Here is a 19,642-nt window from a genome sequence, read left to right on the forward strand (position 1 = left end):
TTTTACTTTCTCCCATCATTTTTTGCTACTGATGTCACACTTTGCATCTTTTTGTATTGCGTATCCATTAACAAATTATGGTAACTATAGTTTGTTTATTTATTTATTTATTTATTTATTTATTTATTTATTTAATTTATTTTGAGACGGAGTCTTGCTGTCTCTCCTAGGCTGGAGTGCGATGGCGCGATCTCGGCTCGCTGCAAGCTCCGCCTCTCGGGTTCACACCATTCTCCTGCCTCAGCCTCCCAAGTAGCTGGGGCTACAGGCGCCCGCCGCCACTCCCAGCTAATTTTTTGCATTTTTAGTAGAGACGGGGTTTCACCGTGTTAGCCATGATGGTCTCGATTTCCTGACCTCGTTATCCGCCTGCCTCGGCCTCCCAAAGTGCTGAGATTACAGGGATGAGCCACCGCACCCGGCTTATTTTTAATTATTTTACCTTTTAACTTTTATTCTAAATTTAGAAATAATTTATACATCATCATTACCACATTCGAGTATACAGAATTCAATTATGTATTTACTTTTTCCAGTGAGTTTTATAGTTATATATGTATTTATGTTGTTATTTAGCAGCTTCTCATTTCAACTTGAAGAATCACTTTAGTATTTCTTATAAGGCAGATCTTATGGTAATGAACATCCTCAGCTTTTGTTTGTCTGGAAATGTCTTTACCTCTCCATTTCTGAAGGCTAACTTTGCAGGGTACAGTAATCTTATTTGGCAGGTTTTTTTTTTTTTAACGTTTTGAATATATTATGCCATATTATTTATTTGTTATCCATGTAGGCTTGCATTGGTGTCTGTGAATTTGAAGAAGCAAACAGTCTTTCATTCTTTACAGGCTCATTTTAACAACCTTCTCTTTTTGGGTCTCTAGGCTGATGGAATTCCCTCTACCATCACAAACAATTATAGTTGGAGCTAGGTCATGTGTCTGCTACTGATTTTGTACTGGAGGCTAGTTAGCAAGCCTATTACCAGGGGCTTTAGCAGGCATAAATCTTGTCTAGTCCCTAGGCAAACTGCATTGTCTCCAAGACATTGTTCAGTAGGACTGTTTTATAACAAGGGTTCACTTCAGGCTTCACAGTTGTTTCCACCAATGGCACACCTGTTATTAGGTATGCAGATAGGTGTGGTTCCCTCTGGATTTCTGAAGGACTCCCCCTGGCTCACTGAGTATGTCCATGGATAGGGAGAACCATCCCCAGATCAACATGAGAGATCCTGGAACTAAGTCACTGCTGCTTCAGGGTCCACATCTGAGAGGACTTTGCTCCAGGGAGTTGGATGGGCATACATCTCTGGGGACAAGATTGACCTTGAGCCAACTCTAAGTGGGAATGGAGCAAAGTTATTGGGCCATTCTCAGAATCTGCTGTGGACCAAGTTTGGCAAGCCTGTCTCTGAGAACATGGATGGGAATGAGTCCTGACAGGTTGCTAAGTGAACAGGACTGCTCTCAGGCCACAGTTTCAGTTTTAGGATATCATAGTTAGCAGACAGCTCTATGCAAAACTCTACTCCTTTATATCTCTGCCCATTTATGTTATCAATGTCACATATTACAGCTTTTTATATTTTGTATTCGTTAACATAGTTTTATACTTATAGTTTATAATTAAGTTCTATATCAGAGTTAAAAGTAATTTATGCACCACCATTGCAATATTATAAGATTTTTATTTGTCTAAATGTTTACCTTTTCCTTTGTGTTGCTGTCTAGCATACTTTGTCTCAACTCAAAGGACTGCCTTTAGCAATTCTTGTAAGTCAGGTCTAGTGCTCACGAAGCACCTTAGCCATTGTTTATCTTTATTTCTCCTCCATTTTCAAAAGACAGTTTTGCCAGAAAGAGTATGCTTGGTTGACAGATTTTTTTCTTTCAGTACTTTGAATATATTGTCCCACTCCCTTCTGTCCTATAATGTTTCTCTTGAGAAATCTGCTAATGTCATTGAAGGTCCTGTGTACATGATAAGCCATTTTTTCTTCCTGCTTTCAAGATTCCCTTTTTGTCTTTGATGTTTGACAGTTTGATTATAATTTATGTTGGTATGTTGGTTTTTCCAAGTCTGAGTTTTATGAGTGCCTTGAATTTGATTGTTCATTTCCTTCTTCAGATTTGGCAAGTATCTAGCCATTATTTTTTTCAAATAAGCTTTCTGTCCCTCTCTCTTTCTATCTCCTTCTCAGATTTGCATTATGTGTATGTTGGAACATTTGATGGTGTTCCATAAGTTTCTTAGTCTTTCTTCACTTTTCTTCATTCATTTTTTTTTCTCTTTATATCTCTGGCTTCATAATTTTAAGTGGCCTCTCTTTGAATTCATTTATTCTTTCTTCTGCTTGATCAGGTCATCTGTTGAAATGCTCTAGTGAACTTTTCAACTCAGTTACTGTATTCTTCATCTCCACGAATGTTTGTTTTCTTTTTAAAGTTTGTTGATATTCTCATTTTGGCATCATTTTCCTAATTTCATTTAGTTTTCCATCTGTGTTCTCTTGTAGCACATTGAGCTTCTTTAAGATGATTATTTTTAATTATTTGCCAAGTAACATAAATTCTTATTTCTTTCTGGTTGGTACCTGGAGATGTATTTTGTTTCTTTGATTGTGTCATGTTTCCCTGTTTATTCATGTGCCTAGTTATTTTTTCTGTGATTTGTGCATTTGAAAAAGCAGCTACCTCTTCAGTCCTTATAAATTGGCTTCATACAAGGGAAGACTTTTACCAATTAGCCCACATAGAGATTTTGGGGGCCTCTCCAGTTTTTTTACCAAGGGATACATCTTCTTTGAATCTGTCTGTGTTCTTTCCCAGTTAGACAAATTTGCTTCTTTTTCTTCCAAGAGCTTTTATTATCTTTCTCCATCCAGTGTCTGTCTGTACCACTGCAAGTTCTGTGGCATTGCAATAAGCCACTGAGTTATCTTTTGCTCTCTGCAGACCCCAGGCATCCAAAGTATGTGGATTCCATTAGTGCTCTGAATCAGGCAAGACAGAAACCAGTCTCTCAGACAACACTCTGAAAAACCAGGACATTGGACATACATTCCACTCTTCTCTTTCTCTCCTAAGGGAGAAGTCATAAGGTGGGATTTTTTTTTTCCTGATGACATCAAGCTGTGCTGGCTTGGGGGAAGGGCTGTCATGGTTGATATGAAATGCCTTTTCTCATCTATTTCAATGAGATTGTTATTTTCTTTAAGTTTGCCTCAGGCACTGCAGCTTCTTAACTGGTTTCTAGAATTTTCATAAAACTTTTTGGATCATATATTATTACTACATTGGCGTCTCTGGTAGAGAATTAGATCTCTCGCTGATGAAACTCTATAGACTGCTTTTACAGTATTTAATATTGCTCTTATTTCATCTCACATGTACATAGTCACCTTCCTAACACTTATATAATTGTTCTCTCTGCAATAGCTAATAGTGTTTCCTGTAACACATATTGACATATACTAAGTTCTTATATAAGAAAATATTTAATGGGATTTTGTATTTTTCCACTAAACATTCTGTTGATTATTTGAAGGTACCACACTTTTTGTTGTTATTGTGGCTTCATGGTAAAATTTTTTTGTATAGGGCAAGACCATCCCCATGTTATATTTTATAACATGGCCTAATTCCTCCAAAAAGTAAAATTAAAAAACTAAAAAAGAGATTATTTTCTTGCAATAACATTAAACTTAGAAAATTATTGCAAGAACATCAGTCTTGATTATGTAAATCTTTGAAAAGTTATATAGATTTCTTCATGTAAGTTCTACTTATTTCTTTTTGAGCTTATTTTTAAACATTTTTGTTTTGTTTGTGTTTATAAATGAGATGTTGGTGTGATAGTTTTAACAACTGGTCTTTGATTTTTATAAATAAAAGGCTTTTGCATATTTTACTTTAAAACTGGACAAATTTACCTATTCTTACTTTCAATTATTTTTCAGTTGATTTATTTGGGTTTCCTATTTAACTAAGTTGTAATCAAATAAGGATAAAGTTGCCTTCACTTTTCTCACAGTTTTATGCCTCCTATTTCTATTCCTCACATTGGGTTACTGGATTTGTTAGAGGTTTTTGAAAAATGGGGGCAATGTTACATGTGAGCTAAAACTATGAACGTTGATATCAACTAAACCTGGTCTCAAAACTCTGAAGGATCCTCAGTTCAGTTAGAACTTAGAGGTCTTAAAAGACGAGGTGGCTAGAGAGAGGTCTGCACACACATTGCCATGAATCCTCAGACCACATAAGACACTCTCTTTTGTCTGAAACAAGGCTGGAGCCATGCCTAGATGGCCTGTGGAAAGCTCCCATGGAACCAGCCTGCTGTTCTCATTCCAGGCAAACTAACCTCTCTGTGGTTGATGGTGTCACTATGGACAAACTAACCTGTTTAAGCTTCATTTTCCAAATCTGTATCATGGGAATAGTAACAGTTTTTTGTACAGTTTTTATAATATCAATTAGCTGCCTATACAATATATGTAATACAACAAATATTACTAATTTTCTACGATTATCCTGATCTTAAGCATGAACCTATGCTTCACCAGTAGCTATAATGTTAAATATAAATTTAATATAAACATTTTTTTGATTCATAGTTTGTTTATCAAGGAAATATTTTGTAGTTATCTGAATGTCAAAGCCAAAAGCAAAGCAACATTTCTGACTCTCTGCATGCGGAGAGGGAACTTAGCTTTACTTTGTCTCCTCTTTCCTCCCCACAGCCCAATATTTGTTAGTTTATTCTAGATTTACATACCCAGTTTATCACTGTAAATATATCATCACTTAAATGATGATTTTAGATTTTGCTTTCATGTTTATACACATAGTTTTGATTGATATTGGTATTTAAGTAAAACTTGAGAATGAAGACAATAGATTCTTTGTATTTCTTTTAAGGTTGTGATTTGACCACTGATTCCTCAAGTGAGAAACTTTTCAAAACACTTGAAAGAGTAAACTGACTGAGTTTTAACCTATACTTACTGTAAGACAGAATTTTTAGCTGCTAAAAAATCAATGTTAGTTTCTTTTCTACACTTGGGATTCTATTACTGTATGTAACTGTGAAGGAAATAATTGACAGAACTCATGTTTCTCCTTAATTTTTTTCCTTCCTCTACTAACAAAATAGAATTGACTTTATTTTTTAAAGTCACCCAGGAAATGTACAATGCTATTTACAAAAGGTTAATTGAATCCTAGAGTTGCAGATTGAGTTTCTTGTTGATGAGAATGCACTAATATTACTGAATGAGAGATTTTTCTGTTCCTTTTTGGAAACTTTTTGGAAGTTTTGATGACTGAGTTATAGGGAATGGCTTTGGAAAGACTTCAGTGATTTCTGTCTCTTCTAATCAGTATGAAATCACAGCCTATATTTGGATTATGCTCTGTGAATGTTTGAAACCTATCTGTTATCTTTGTGTTAACCTGAGGTAGAAATTCTCATTTTTTTACAGAATTAATTTTGCAGAGTATCTTTTCTGTATCAGTATACAAATATCCATTTGAAAATTGATTGTGTTAAGTCGATACAGTGCCCTTTTCTGTATTAAAAGACATTAGGATGTTTATTGCCTTGACTTGTGAGTTTCCTGTAAGGTTATTTGGGCAATAATAGCATTCAGTTTTAAGATACAACGTATATAATAAGTAATGAGACAAGAGGAAAAACATTTTGCATAAGGCTTAGAGAATCTTAAGGCTTATTTTCCATTATTGCTTTAGTGCATTATTAACAATTTCATGGAGACATGATTGACTAATATATGAAGGAAATGTCTACTATTGGCATATAATATGTTAAAATTGCAAATATGACTTTTAATCAACTGTGATAATAGTCTATTAAATTGTATCCTAGTCCTTGAAGAGTCACTAATATTATCTTGTTTATACTACAAACTTAGATACAGGGAAATTTTACTTTTTTTTTTTTTTTTTTTTGAGACGGAGTCTCGCTCTGTCGCCCAGGCTGGAGTGCAGTGGCGCGATCTCGGCTCACTGCAAGCTCCGCCTCCCGGGTTCACGCCATTCTCCTGCCTCAGCCTCCCGAGTAGCTGGGACTACAGGCGCCCACAACCGCGCCCGGCTAATTTTTTTGTATTTTTAGTAGAGACGGGGTTTCACCGTGGTCTCGATCTCCTGACCTTGTGATCCGTCCGCCTCGGCCTCCCAAAGTGCTGGGATTACAGGCGTGAGCCACCGCGCCCGGCCGGAAATTTTACTTTTACAGAACTTAATGTTGCACCAAACTAATTGGACAGGTAAAAAAGGAACGTGACATTGGAAGTGATAAAACAAAACCCATCCTCTGCCTACGACTGTCTTCTTCCTGGACTTATCTGACTATTTAACATGCTAACCTTTACAATGCTCTGCATAGTGTAGGCCCTCTGAAAGCACTTGAGTGCCTGAAATCTTTCATTCTTATTTAAAACAAAATAGGTGAAAATACTTAATCATGATGTCTATATATTTGAGAGTATTTGAATATGGGGAGAGACCCAACCAGTTTGAGTGGCTGAAGTTTTGGAATTTTTATAGAAATTCCCTATTATGTGTTTCAACTTCATGTCTGACTTAAAATAATAGTTACAATACAACATTGCTAGTAACACCAATGTCTAATACCATTTCCTCTTTCCCAATTTCTTGCAATTGAAGACATGGAGATGAGTATGTCTATATGCTTCACTCTTTCCTCAGCAAGGTTTATTTAGCATATGGTTTGTTCCAGGCACTGGCTAAGTACTAGGGGTACAAAAGTTGTTTTGGCTCCCTTCCTTCCAGATGTGTACATGTGTACAGGCTAACAGGGAATAGTCACATAGGCAGATCACTCTCCTACATTTTTCAGGCTGAAGGCTGACTTGGTGTCATAAATAAAAAGGCAGAAGATATTTGTATTCATTGCCTTGGATGATATTTTTAACCTGAGTGGGCAGATTGAAAAGAAAAATGAGGGCGGGCTCAGTGGCTCACACCTGTAATCCCATCACTTTGGGAGGCCGAGGCGGGTGGATCACCTGAGGTCAGAAGTCTGAGACCAGCCTGGCCAACATGATGAAATCCCATCTCTACTAAAAATACAAAAAAATTAGCTGGGCGTGGTGGCGGGTGCCTGTAATCCCAGCTACTTGGGAGGCTGAGGTAGGAGAATCGCTTGAACCTGGAAGGCGGGGTTGCAGTGAGCTGAGATCGTGCCATTGCACTCCAGCCTGGGCAACAAGAGTAAAACTCCATTAAAAAAAAAAAAAAAGAAGAAGAAGAAGAAGAAGGAAAGAAAGGAAAGAAAGAAAAGAAAAGAAAAGAGAAATGGTTGAAGGATAGCAGCTTGGACAATGCCTAGGTTTTAAAGACAGCTAATTGAGGAACCAGCAATGAGACTAAATGAAAATGACTGGAGAAGTAGATAGACGGAAAGCAAAAATAAATGTCCAATTTATGGGGTGATCTACATCTTTTTAATTTTTTTGTCTGTGACAGTCCAGATGTTCTCTTTTTGTCGATGTCACAACTGGCTGGCACTTTCTTTCAACTTGCAAAAGTGTTATGTACTCCAGTAAACCCTAAGTTCTCTGTTACAGCTCTGATCATATACTGGTGATTATCTGTCTATTATATTTTATCTCAAATGAACTGTAAGTGCCTAAGCAAAAGGAGGTGCCTAATTCATCTCTGCATTTTCAGTACCCGACACAAACATGAAAGGTAGTAGGTGCTCAATAAATGATTAATTGAGAAATTAATAGGAATGGAAACACAACTAAGATAGGTTGAACTCCTTTAAAGATATATGTATAAAATATAGCACTACCTGTAACAAGGAAACACCAAATGTTTGTGGATTACCCCAACAGAAGATTTTCTGTGGCTCATGTACTCCAAAATAAGTGTTTCTGATTGGCAAGTGTCTCTTTTGTAAATAGTGATAAAGAAACCATAGCTTCTATCTTGTGGCTCTACCATCTTCAACACATGGTGAGGGGCTACAGAGGGGAAGAGAAATAGGGGGTTGTACTCACAAAGTTTTTATGTGGCAGGCCTGAAAGTGGCACATACACAGACACATACACATTTCCTTAACTTATAATCAATGAGCATGTAATGTAACACTCACTGACATCTCTATAGCTACCTGTAAGGGAGTCTGGAGATGTGGTCTCACTGCATGCCCAGAAAGAAACATTCTTTCCTGCAATGCCCATATATGTACATATATATATGTATATACATGTTTACATATGTATGTATATGTGTATATATATGTGTATACATATAGTGTATACATTTTAAGGGGATTTTCTTATAGAAATTTTATTTCTCCCCTCTCTCTCTATATATATGAAATAAGTACCAGAGACCGTGAGATTATTAAGAACCACAGAAATTTATTTAACCCTAGTGATGTGCATGTCTGTGTTTTAAAGGCCATTAAGTAGTTTGCTATCTACTTTTGAAAGAAAAAAATTAAACAAAGAAATTAATTAAATACCTTGGATAGAAACTGAAACAAACAAAAAGGAAAATAATAATAAATTTAACATTCATCCATTGTAAGCGTCAATTATTATGGAATTACTTACTTTAGGCATGTATTTCAGAAAGATATTTGTCCTAACAGTAAAAAGCATAACATTAAAGTTATTTGGTTGTCAATTATTCCATATAAGTTGGCTAATTATTGAATATAATTTTATTTTACTACAAGGTAGCAGGTTCATATTAAATTTATTTCAATATGTTAGCATTTCTTTTATTTTGATACTGCGTATCTTGAAGCTGAATATGAGATATTTCTAAGTCCCATCAATAGCAAGGTGAATGTTGTATCATTTTATTATTATGACTTTTATTAGACTTTTAAAATAGAAAAACAAGACATTTTTATTATAGGGAATATAGAAGGTAATAATTAATAAAGATACTAAAAGAGAATTATTACCAGTACTACTCAGGAGAGCCATTTTAGAGAATTAGGATACATCTTTAAAGAATTGTTTTATGAATATAATATGTGACTTTTTTGTTTTGTTTTGATATTATTGTTTTATAAAAATGAATCACTCTATAATCTGTTCTTCCCACTCAACATTGTATCATTACATGATTATGTATTCTTCTACATTATTTTAGCAGTCTCATAGTATTTCATCATATGATGTATCAACATTTACTAAGTCAATCCTTCAGTGCAGCAATTAGATTACATCCAGTTATTTGTTATTATAAATGAGCTGCAGTGAACATCTTTGTGCCTGGATATTTGCCAAACAATTTTATTAAACTGTGTCTAAAATGTCAAAAACATTAGTTCTCAAACTTTAATATGCACTAGAATGATACTGGTGACTTATTCAGACTCATAAGCCCTACTCAGAGATTGTGTTTAGGAAGATCTGGAATAAGACCCAGGAGTCTGAATTTTAGCAGGCACCATCTATGATTCTAATGCAGAGGGTTTGAATGTCACATTTTGAGAAATAATGACTTGGAGACATTAGAAATACTATCTTTTTCCATCATCTCCTTGCCATAATGCCATTTTCTAACAATAACATAAAATACTTATTGCTCTGGCAATTAGTTTTACATCTCTCTCCAAAATAAGGACATTTAACCTCTTGCCTTGTACTTGATGAGGTTGTTCTTTTTATTTCTGAACCATAACGGATATACATTGATCTAGAGTGTGAAAAAGCCTCTTATACTGTTTTGGAATGGAAAATGTTAGAATATAGCCCTCTAGTGCTTTATCATTTTTGTTATAAAGATAAAAGTATTAATAGAAAGTGGGTTTAAACTAACAGAGTGTAAGCATGGGTGTAAACGTCATTTTTAGTAGAGACAATTATCTCAGAAAAGTTACCTCTTGAGGCAGTTTTATCTAAAAGAGAATGTCACAAACATTAAGTCATTCAACAGATAACCTCAGTTACATAAAGCATTTTTGCAATTGCAATGCTAACACCCAGAGTAGGCAGCTAAATGCTTATAAAAAGATGTTAACTTTGGCCAGCTATATTTAGTGCTACTGAAGCTTTGCTAGATTCATCCTTTGTTCTTCTTTTCTATGTTCATCCAGAAGAATAGTATTTATACATGTGTTAGTCAGGGTTCTCTAGAGGGACAGAACTAATAGGATGGATGTATATGTGAAAGGGAGTTTATTAAGGAGTATTGACTCACATGATCACAAGGTGAAATCCCACAATAGGTGGTCTGTAAGCTGAGGAGCCAGGAAGCCCGTTCAAGTCCCTAAACCTCAAAAGTAAGTAAAGTGGCAGTGCAAGGATCCAAAAACCCAGCACTCTATAGAAGCATGTTACAACATTTGATGATTCTATAATTCTCATCACACTCAAAAGTAGGAAAGCTGATTTCAGTCTGTGGCCCAAGGCCCGAGAGCCCCTGGCAAACCACTTGGGTAGGTCCAAGAGTCCAACTGTTTGAAAACAGGAGTCTGATGATCAAGAGCAGGAAACATCCAGCACAGAAGAAAGATGGAGGCCAGAAGTCTCAGGCATTCCAGTCCTTCCATGTTTTTCTGCCTGCTTTTGACCCAACTGTGCTTGCAGCTGATTAGATGGTGCCTACCCACATGGAGGGTGGGTCTGCCTCTCCCTGTACACTGACTGAAATGGTCATCTCCTTTGGTAACTCCCTCACAGACACATCCAGGAACAATACTTTGTATCCTTCAATCCAATCAAGTTGACATTCAGTATTAACCATCACAACACATAAGTCATTAACTTAATCAAGACCTGTTTCCAATCCAGGAATGAAGTTCTGTTCTTAGAGGAACTTCCTAGGTACATAAGTACACAGAGGCTCACTTTCCCAATCTAAAAGCTAAGACTGTTCCAAGTGCATATGCTTTCTGTTTTTTTCTATATTTGTTATCTGACAGAAACATTGATTTGCCATTGGTTGTTGCAAAATCAGCATTTTATAGCTGGAAGTGTTGCTAAGGTTTATTTTGTATAACCTCTTGATTTTATTCCTATGGAGACTAAAGACCAGCAAGGTTAAGACCAGCAGATCTGGAATGAGTTATTTGTATATAGCAATAGCAATATACAAATAGCAATTTGTACATTGTGTTGTTGCCAGAAAATGGCATTATTGCAAGAAGATGATGGGGAAAATATAGTGTTTCTAATGTCTCCAAGCCATTATTTTTCAAAATGTGATGTTCAAACTCTCTGCATTGGGATCGTAGGTGGTGCATGCTAAAATTCAGACTCCCAGGTCCTGTTCCAGATCTGCTGGTCTTAACCTTGCTTTTCTTTAGTCTCTGCAGACAAAAAATCAAGACATTATACAAAATAAACCTTAAGACCCCTTCCAGTTATGAAGTGCTCTGATTTTTTAACAACCAATGGCACCTCTTAAGACCACCTGAGTAGTTACTGGCAGAACAGGGGATAAAATTTCTATCCTCTCATTTAATGACAGATTGTCATTCACTTCTAATGTTTATGTAGGGCTGCTGTCATCTCAGTTCTGTTTAATTTTTCAAATGAAAATGTGAAGCTTATTGAGTTATGATCAATTAGTGTGTGTTCTGTTCTTTTCTAGTAATACTCACTCTGCCAGTGACTATACTTGTTAAGGTAGTGTAGCATGGTGGCTTTTAGCTCCAGTTTTAACTAGAAGAGATTTGGGTTTGGATCCTGACATGTAGGGTGATCAATCATCCTGGTTTCCTTGGGACTCTGGGGTTTCCCTGGACATAGGACTTTGAGTGCTGAAATCAAAAGGTCCCAGGTGAAGTAAGATGATTAATCACCTTACTAGCCATGTGGCTGTGTGGCCAATGCATGATATTTGATAGGTCTCTGGGGTTTTTAATGGGTAAAATGGGAAAAGTAAGAAGAACTAACTCATAGGATTTTAGTAAAAATTATATGAGACAGTATATGTAAAACACAGCACTACTTAATAAGGACTCAGTAAATATTAGTCATTATTATTGATGTTTTATAAAACATCTCAGAATTTAGGATTTGAAATAAATGAACTTCCTTTTTAGCTTTGACCTCTTTTTTTTAAACCTTCTCAGTGCCCTTCTATTGTCTTGTTTGTCTATACAACTGGACAATACAACCCAAGGTTGGATAGAGTCCACCATCTCACGTCTTTTCACCTTTTTCAAGATATAAATCAGGAAGACAAAAATTTTCTAGTTGGGAACCAATATGAAGAATGATCTTCAAAGACAGCATAGTGCTAGGAAGAAAGGGGAAATTACCCTGGATTATAATAATAGCTGCCATTTTGTTGAGTGCAAACTCTTTGCCAGATATTGGTGCTTCAAATACTTTACATATTTGGTCCACACAGTGACTCTGAGAGGTAAATATTATCATCTCAGTCTTCAGATGGAGAAACAACCTCAATGAGCCTAAGTTACTTGCCCAAAGATAGCTGTATACTAAGGAGTGTAATAAACAAGGCTGGATATTCTAAGCTTGATGAATTTCTAACTTTCAGCCAATGGGTTAATTTTGGGAAATATAAACTTCCCTCCCTGGGCTAGTTTCTTCACCTGTAAAACTCAGAAGGGAAGGAAATTGCCATATATGAGTGCTAATCACAATGCAGGTAATGAACTAGGCACATCAGGTACGTGGTCTCATTTAATTCTTGTATGTAAATATTAGTCACATTTTTATAATAAAGAAACATAAGCCTTAGAGAGACTAAGCAACACTCTAGCAATACAAATAGTAAAGTGGCAGTGCAAAGATTCAAAAACCCAGCACTCTATAGAAGCATGTTATAACATTTGGTGATTCTATAATTCTCAATATGTGGATATAATAAATATTGCTAGAGTAGACTTTCCAGCCATTTGGAAATAATTATTGCTCATGTGATAGTATATTTTTCTCAATTAGAATCAAAATATTACATTTTGACCTGGGTTTACCTTTGCATGTGGATAACATGGATCAAATTTGCAAAGTTCTGCTGAGTTGTAACTTAAATACAGATCTACTGCATCCTCAAGTTTCTTGTAAAGCCTTTTTTTTCTTACTACCCTCTCAGTCTTATAATAATTGTCAAGAGTATATCTGAGTAAGATGTGACATATGAAAACATATGTTTCAAATATGGCCTTAAATATGCAGGAAAAAACAGGACTTTTTTTCTTCCTCTCTTTTCATGGGCATGCATGTAAGAAAAATATATATAAATATAGTCATGTGCTATATAACATTCTAGTCAACTATGGGCCACACATACCATGGTGACCATAAGATTATAATACTGTATATTTACTGTGTCTTTCCTATGTTTAGATATGCTTAAATACACAAATATTTCCCATTGTGTTATAATTGCCTACAGTATTTAGTACAGTTACAATGTACCATCTATGTTTGTGTAAATACACTGTGATGTTCACAAAACAAGGCAATTTCCTAATGATGCATTTCTCAGAATGGATCATTATCAAGTGATGCATAACTGTATATATATGACACATGCATATGTCAAGATATGTATTTAATGATGTTTGCAATTCATTTCACAGGAGTTATAAAAACATTTTGATTTATCCTTGATTTTATAGAATCCACGCACAAAGCTAATAAAGTCTAAGATTACTAAAGATGTTAGGTAACTGTCTTAACCAAGCCACACCTGGTAAACAAATTTACTATGTTAAATATAAATTTAGATTTTAGTGAATCAAATATCATTCACTTAATGTCACTGTTTTCCAGATAGCATTTTTTCATGTATAAATTTTACTTAATTTCTTTCCCAGGAAAGTATTAAGCATTATGTAATGGTAAACACTGTGACTTTTGTTGATTATATGTACTTTCTTGAACTATTACTTCAGGCCTCTGAGGAAACACTACATTCCAGTAATGAAGAGGAAGACCCTTTCCACGGAATGGAACCCTATCTTGTCCGGAGACTTTCATGTCGCAATATTCAGCTTCCCCCTCTTGCCTTCAGACAGTTGGAACAAGCTGACTTGAAAAGTGAATCAGAGAACATTCAACGACCAACCAGCCTCCCCCTGAAGATTCTGCCACTGATTGCTATCACTTCTGCAGACTCCAGTGGGTGAGTGCCCTCAAGATGTCACTTCCCCATTTTATATTTTAGATGTGATTGTTATCTGTGGTCTTTTGAGTTTTTGTGGCTCATTGCTTGATTTGAGTGGGAGAACAATGGGGTTTCTAGAGTAAAAAAAAAAAGGGATGAATTTCTCAGGTGACATATCTATATCTGCAGGAGAAGACATTTTAGTGAAATTGTTTTACAAAGAAGAGCTGAAAATGTATTGGTGAATGCTAATAAACATTTGCAAAAGGGCAGTTGTACTTGGAAAATTAATATTGGCCATATGTGACTTGATAGAAAAAATTTTAACAAATGAGAACTAATGGACAAATTACCGTGTAGTGATACATGTCTAGAAACAATAGGAAATGTTCACTGATGCAAAATGAATTTGGCATCAAGAATAGATTGTATTGTAATTAGAATCAAAAGAAATATGCAATGGTATTCATGAGTCTAAAAATTTTGCCTTTGACATTTCGAAGTATTGCTTACCAGAATGCCATTTCGGCTCCCAGTATAAGGTAAATTTATTTAGTATTAGTACTTACAGAGGAGTCAGCCACAGCCACATCTCCGTCGTGTAACATTTTTATTTCCTACTTTGCAGGGTATGGTTTTTGTTTTTATTCTTTTTCATATTGTTTATCAATGGGGTTTTACACTTTAAAGCAATGTCACTAGGTTAAAAATTGTGAAAGAAAGTAAGGATATTGGGCACATCCATTATTTGTTCTTGTGACCAGCTGTATTTTTAAGAAGCCTGGATAGAAAGGAAAGAGGATGAAGCCAGTGGGCCATGCATATATAGACTCTTGAACATTTGCTAAAACTACAAGAACAAAACAATTACTATGCTACAAATGTGATGCTCCCACATTGTCTGCCAAGTTAAAGGTTTCTCTAGGGAAAATGCCTTTTTGGATCTTGTTAAAGTTAGGAAGGTTATGCTCAGAGGAAATTTGACTAGTAACTCAACTCAAAGATACTGAATTTAGCTGTTTTACTTGTTATTGACCAGTCTAAGGGAACTGTGTTAGGAAAAGGTATGAGGAAAATACTACTAGATAAATAATAAGACAACAAATATTCACTCTGAAGCAATGAAAAGAGGAAATATATTTTGTTTCTGTTGTTGTAATTGAGCTATGTGTTTAAAGAAGAATGCATGCACTTTGATCAAACTCATACTAAAGCAGATGGGAATTTTATAACAGCTTGACCAGAACATTTTTTGAAAAATGCTATTCCCCTGAAACTATTTCTCCTTTCTTTGGAATTAACATTGCTGCTGTTCTGTCTGTGTAGAAAATTCAGAGATATCAGGTGTATCCAGGGTTCCCAAGACCACCCTTGGGTTCAACGATTTGCTAGGAGAGCTCTCATAATTCAGGAAATAGTCATATTCATGGCTCTGATGTGTCACAGCAAAAGGATTCAATGCAGAATAAGCAAAGGGAAAGGTAGATGGGACAAAATCTGGAGGAAACCAAACGTAAGCTTCCAAGAGTCCTCAAGTGAAGTAAGACAAGATACACTTAATTCCTCTGGTAATGAGTTGAGACAATACATGTGAAATGTGTTCACCAGGGATGCCTTTACCAGGGAAGCCTATTAAAGACTCAGTACCTAGAGTTTTTACTGGAGGCCAGTCACTTAGGTACCCTCTGCCTAGGATATACAAAGTTCCAGATTTCCAGAAGGAAAGTGGATATTCAGCATAAACCACATTATTTGCACAGACAATTTAGGCAAATTGAGCCACTCTTACCATTTACAGAATGGTGGATAACTCGTGAAATTAAAGTCCACTAAAGACCCGTGTTTCAAACAGACCTTTCTATATTTAATTGACACAGTCCTGATTAACTGTTTACTATACAGCAGGTTATCTTAGAATAGTTATCTTACTTTCTTCACACTTGTGGAAGATGAGATTATAATTAAAATTAAAATGTACTAATTTAAAGCCCTGATGTATTCAATTAGCTTTGGTATCTCAAAAATTTTGGTTGCAAACCATGATTTCTCATTTTGAGTTGGTGTTATATCATGTGCCTTTAAAATAAAATGATGCAATATACCTAATATATCTCTATGCAGTTGGACATTGTGTGTAATCTAAAATCTTGAGCTGGGTGCAGTGGCTCATGCCCATAATCCCAGCACTTTGGGAGGCTGAGGCAGGGATTTATTGAGCTCAGGAGTTTGAGACAAGCCTGGGCAACATGGCAAGACCCCATCTCTATCAAAAATACAAAAAAATAGCTGGGTGTGGTGGCTTGTGCTTGTGGTCCCAACTACTCAGGAGGCTGATGCAGAAGGATCACTTCAGCCTGGGAAGGCAGAGGTTGCAGTGAGTCAAGATCCTGCTACTGCACCCCAGCCTGGGTGGCAGAGGGAGAATGTATTGCTAAAAACAGTCTCCAAGTGCCAAGGAACTTCAGGGTTCAGAATTATCTGTATCACAGCATCTCTGTTGATTCAAATTTATTTCCGTCTTCATTAAAAGTCTAAGAATCAAGTACAATTGACCTTTGAACAATACAGGTTTGAACTGCACAGGTTCCCTTATATGAGGATTCTTTTCAACCAAACACAAATGGAAAATATAGTATTCTTGGGATGTGAAACTCATGTATACAGATGGACTGAATTTTCATATATGTGGGTTCCAGAGGGCAAATTGCAGGACTTGAGTATGCATGAATTTTGGTACATGTGATAGTCCTGAAACCAATCCCCTACATATACCAAGGAATGACTGTATAAGCAATATCATGCTTACTATTTACAAATTTATCCAATATTATGAAGAAAATAATTTTTCTTTTTGAGAGATGGAACAAGGGTTTCTTTTCAAAAGAAACAATAGACAATAATGGCCAATCAACAAGAACCAAACTGAGTACATATTAAAGGTATTGTTATTACATTTGGAAGGTAGAACAATTTGTGAATTGAATATTGAGGAAAGAAAAATCAGGAGTATAATTTTCTGGAATGTCAAAGCTTTGAAGGAGAAATAGAAGGTAAGGTTCGGGCTTTTATTCTGTAGCCATTTCAGTAAACTAGGAGCCTGATTCCTTCACAGCTGTCAGAAAGAACTAATGGGAAATTTACCCTATTTTAACTGAGTTGTCTCCAGCCCAGTTCCCCATTATTAAAGGTTAGTATGCCTTTAAGTCCCATTGTCAACCTGTGCTGAGACAAGACCTTAGCAATTGCAAATCTTTGATGGTAAAGGTGACTTTTCATGCCCTCCAGATTCATTTTCCTTTCTTTCTTAACATCATAGCCTTTTGATGTTTCTTCTGGTGTATCCGTATGCCAGATATTTGGTTTGTCAAGTGTCAGGCAGTGGGTCTAGAGACTTGTTCCACCACTTTAGAAAGCCACAGTATGGCCCTGAGAATCATTAGTTTCTGAAATAGAACTTTGGCCTGCAAAAATAAGTGTTGTAGATGACAGCTATTAGCTTCCTCATGAAGTACTTGGGTCAAGAGACTGAATTCAAAAGAACTTTTAGTTATTCACACTTCCGTATTTCTACTTTGAGTTTTTTCCCCAAGCAATGCGAATGTGTTCAAATGTACAGTTTTTAACAATTTCTTTTGAGTGTGCCCAAACTGTTAGATTGTGTGTGTTGTGATTTAGCAAACTTTAGAAACCATAAATGAACCCAAAACAGAATTATTAAGACCTGGGATGCCTATAACCCTGAATTCTTCTGCCAGTTAACTTTCCATACAGGGTAGACTCATTCAGGCTTCACCGTTGTTTACTGACCTTCCTCGAAGTAAGAGAGACAGCTCTTAGTGACTTGAAATGTTATGAACATGGCATAGAAGTAATTTGGAAAGTCAGTTTTTCATATTTTCTTCCTAAATAATTTTGTATCTGTTACCTTTTATAAAATCCTTTTATTAAGGTATAATTTATATGCATTATACATCTTGAATTATTATGTATTTATACACTCACATAGTCACCATCCTATTTCTCAACTTATCACTAAAGGTTACTTTGCCTCCCCTTGGACCTCACATAAATGGAATTGTACCGTATGTACTTGTTGTGTCTGGCTTCTATTAGTCGAAATGTTCTTTTTTAAAAAAAAAAGAAAGAAAAAGAAAAGAAATGCATGTTTGTGTATATCTCAGCAGCTTGTTCTTTTTATTGCATAAATATACCATAATTTATTTATTTTTACTCTCTTACTAATGAACATTTAGGTTGTTTCTAGTTTGAGGGGATTATGAATGAAGCTGCTGTGTACACTTATACCAGTCTTTTTGTGAACATATGCACTCATTTCTTTTGGGTATATTCCCAGAAGTAGCATCTCTGAGTCATAAGGAGGCAAATATTTATTTTCTAAAGTGTTGTACTCTTTTGCCTTCCCACCAGCAATACGTACAAGGTACAGTTGTTCTATATTCTCACCAACACTTAGTATTTTCAGTCTTTTTCATTTTGGTCATTCTGGTGAATGTGTACTGGTATCTGACTGTGGTTTTAATTTACATTTCCCTGATGAGTAGGAATATCACTTACTTTTTGATGTGTTTATTGAACATTTGGATATCTTCTTTGTCTTATGCTCATTCAGACATTTGTTCAGTTTTTCTTTTATTTATTGATTTCTGAGGGCTCTTTGTATATTCTGTAAGGCAAGAAGTGGGCCCAACTTAATAAGGGGAAAACAAGAATGACATTTAACCTACAGAGCAATTTCACTTGGAGACAAGGATAGCTGGTCCCTTGAATATTGGATGGTGGCAAATAAAACATCCAAGCACTAAGAGAGCAGGCAGAGAAGAGTTGACAATGAAGCAATAGCATGCTTATGGTGGCTGATAGCCGGGTAGTGAGTGGACAAGAGTTGGGGCTCTAGACATAGATGGTCTGAACTTGAGTCCTGCCTCCCACCTACTAGCTGTACCACCTTGTGAAGGTACTTAACCACTCCAAGTTCCTAATTTTACAAAAGCAAAAGTAGGAAAAATGGGAGCACCTACCTCATGGGTTTGTTCTAATGATATAATACTTATCCCCATTTTTCACATATTGTAAATACTTAATATATAACATCAAAAACTACTACTCCTATACTGGGAAAATACTAGAATAAATAATGTTTGTTGTTGTTAATGTTTGTTTACTTATTGGAATTGGCTTCAGAGATCCTCTACAAATAACTCTTGGGGTAGAGATGGATGTTCTAGCAGATTTGGGAGTCAACCAGAAATTGGCTCCTGTTTCAGAAAGTTACAGTTATTATGGACTTGTGACATTTGTGTTCAGAAGTCTGTATCTGGCATCTTCCCGCAGACATGTCTTGCTTTCAAGTGCTGTTCAGTTATGTTTGGAACGAGAATGGTGGTTTCCCTACTTCTGCTTCACCTCTTCTACAACCTTGCTGACTTCTAAATAGTTTCCTGCTCAGAATCCTCAGAATTAGGATCTCCTTTCAGTCCTATCTTGGGCACTGGCTTACATTCCCCCATGTGGTCCAT

At 35.9% G+C, this 19,642-nt stretch overlaps 1 protein-coding gene across 6 annotated transcripts in view; it reads left to right on the forward strand.

The window, feature by feature from the left end:
* The window catches only part of PDE4D (phosphodiesterase 4D), a 1,590,976-nt gene that overhangs the window by 551,525 nt on the left and 1,019,809 nt on the right, over positions 1 to 19,642 (forward strand). For all 6 annotated transcript variants that reach the window (XM_050794364.1, XM_050794365.1, XM_050794362.1 and 3 more), the window contains one exon: positions 13,894 to 14,123. In XM_050794364.1, coding sequence (XP_050650321.1) covers positions 13,894 to 14,123 — 230 coding nt within the window. The remainder of the gene's footprint in view (positions 1 to 13,893; positions 14,124 to 19,642) is intronic.

This window comes from Macaca thibetana, chromosome 6 (genome assembly GCF_024542745.1).
Source record: "Macaca thibetana thibetana isolate TM-01 chromosome 6, ASM2454274v1, whole genome shotgun sequence".
NCBI lineage: Eukaryota > Metazoa > Chordata > Mammalia > Primates > Cercopithecidae > Macaca > Macaca thibetana.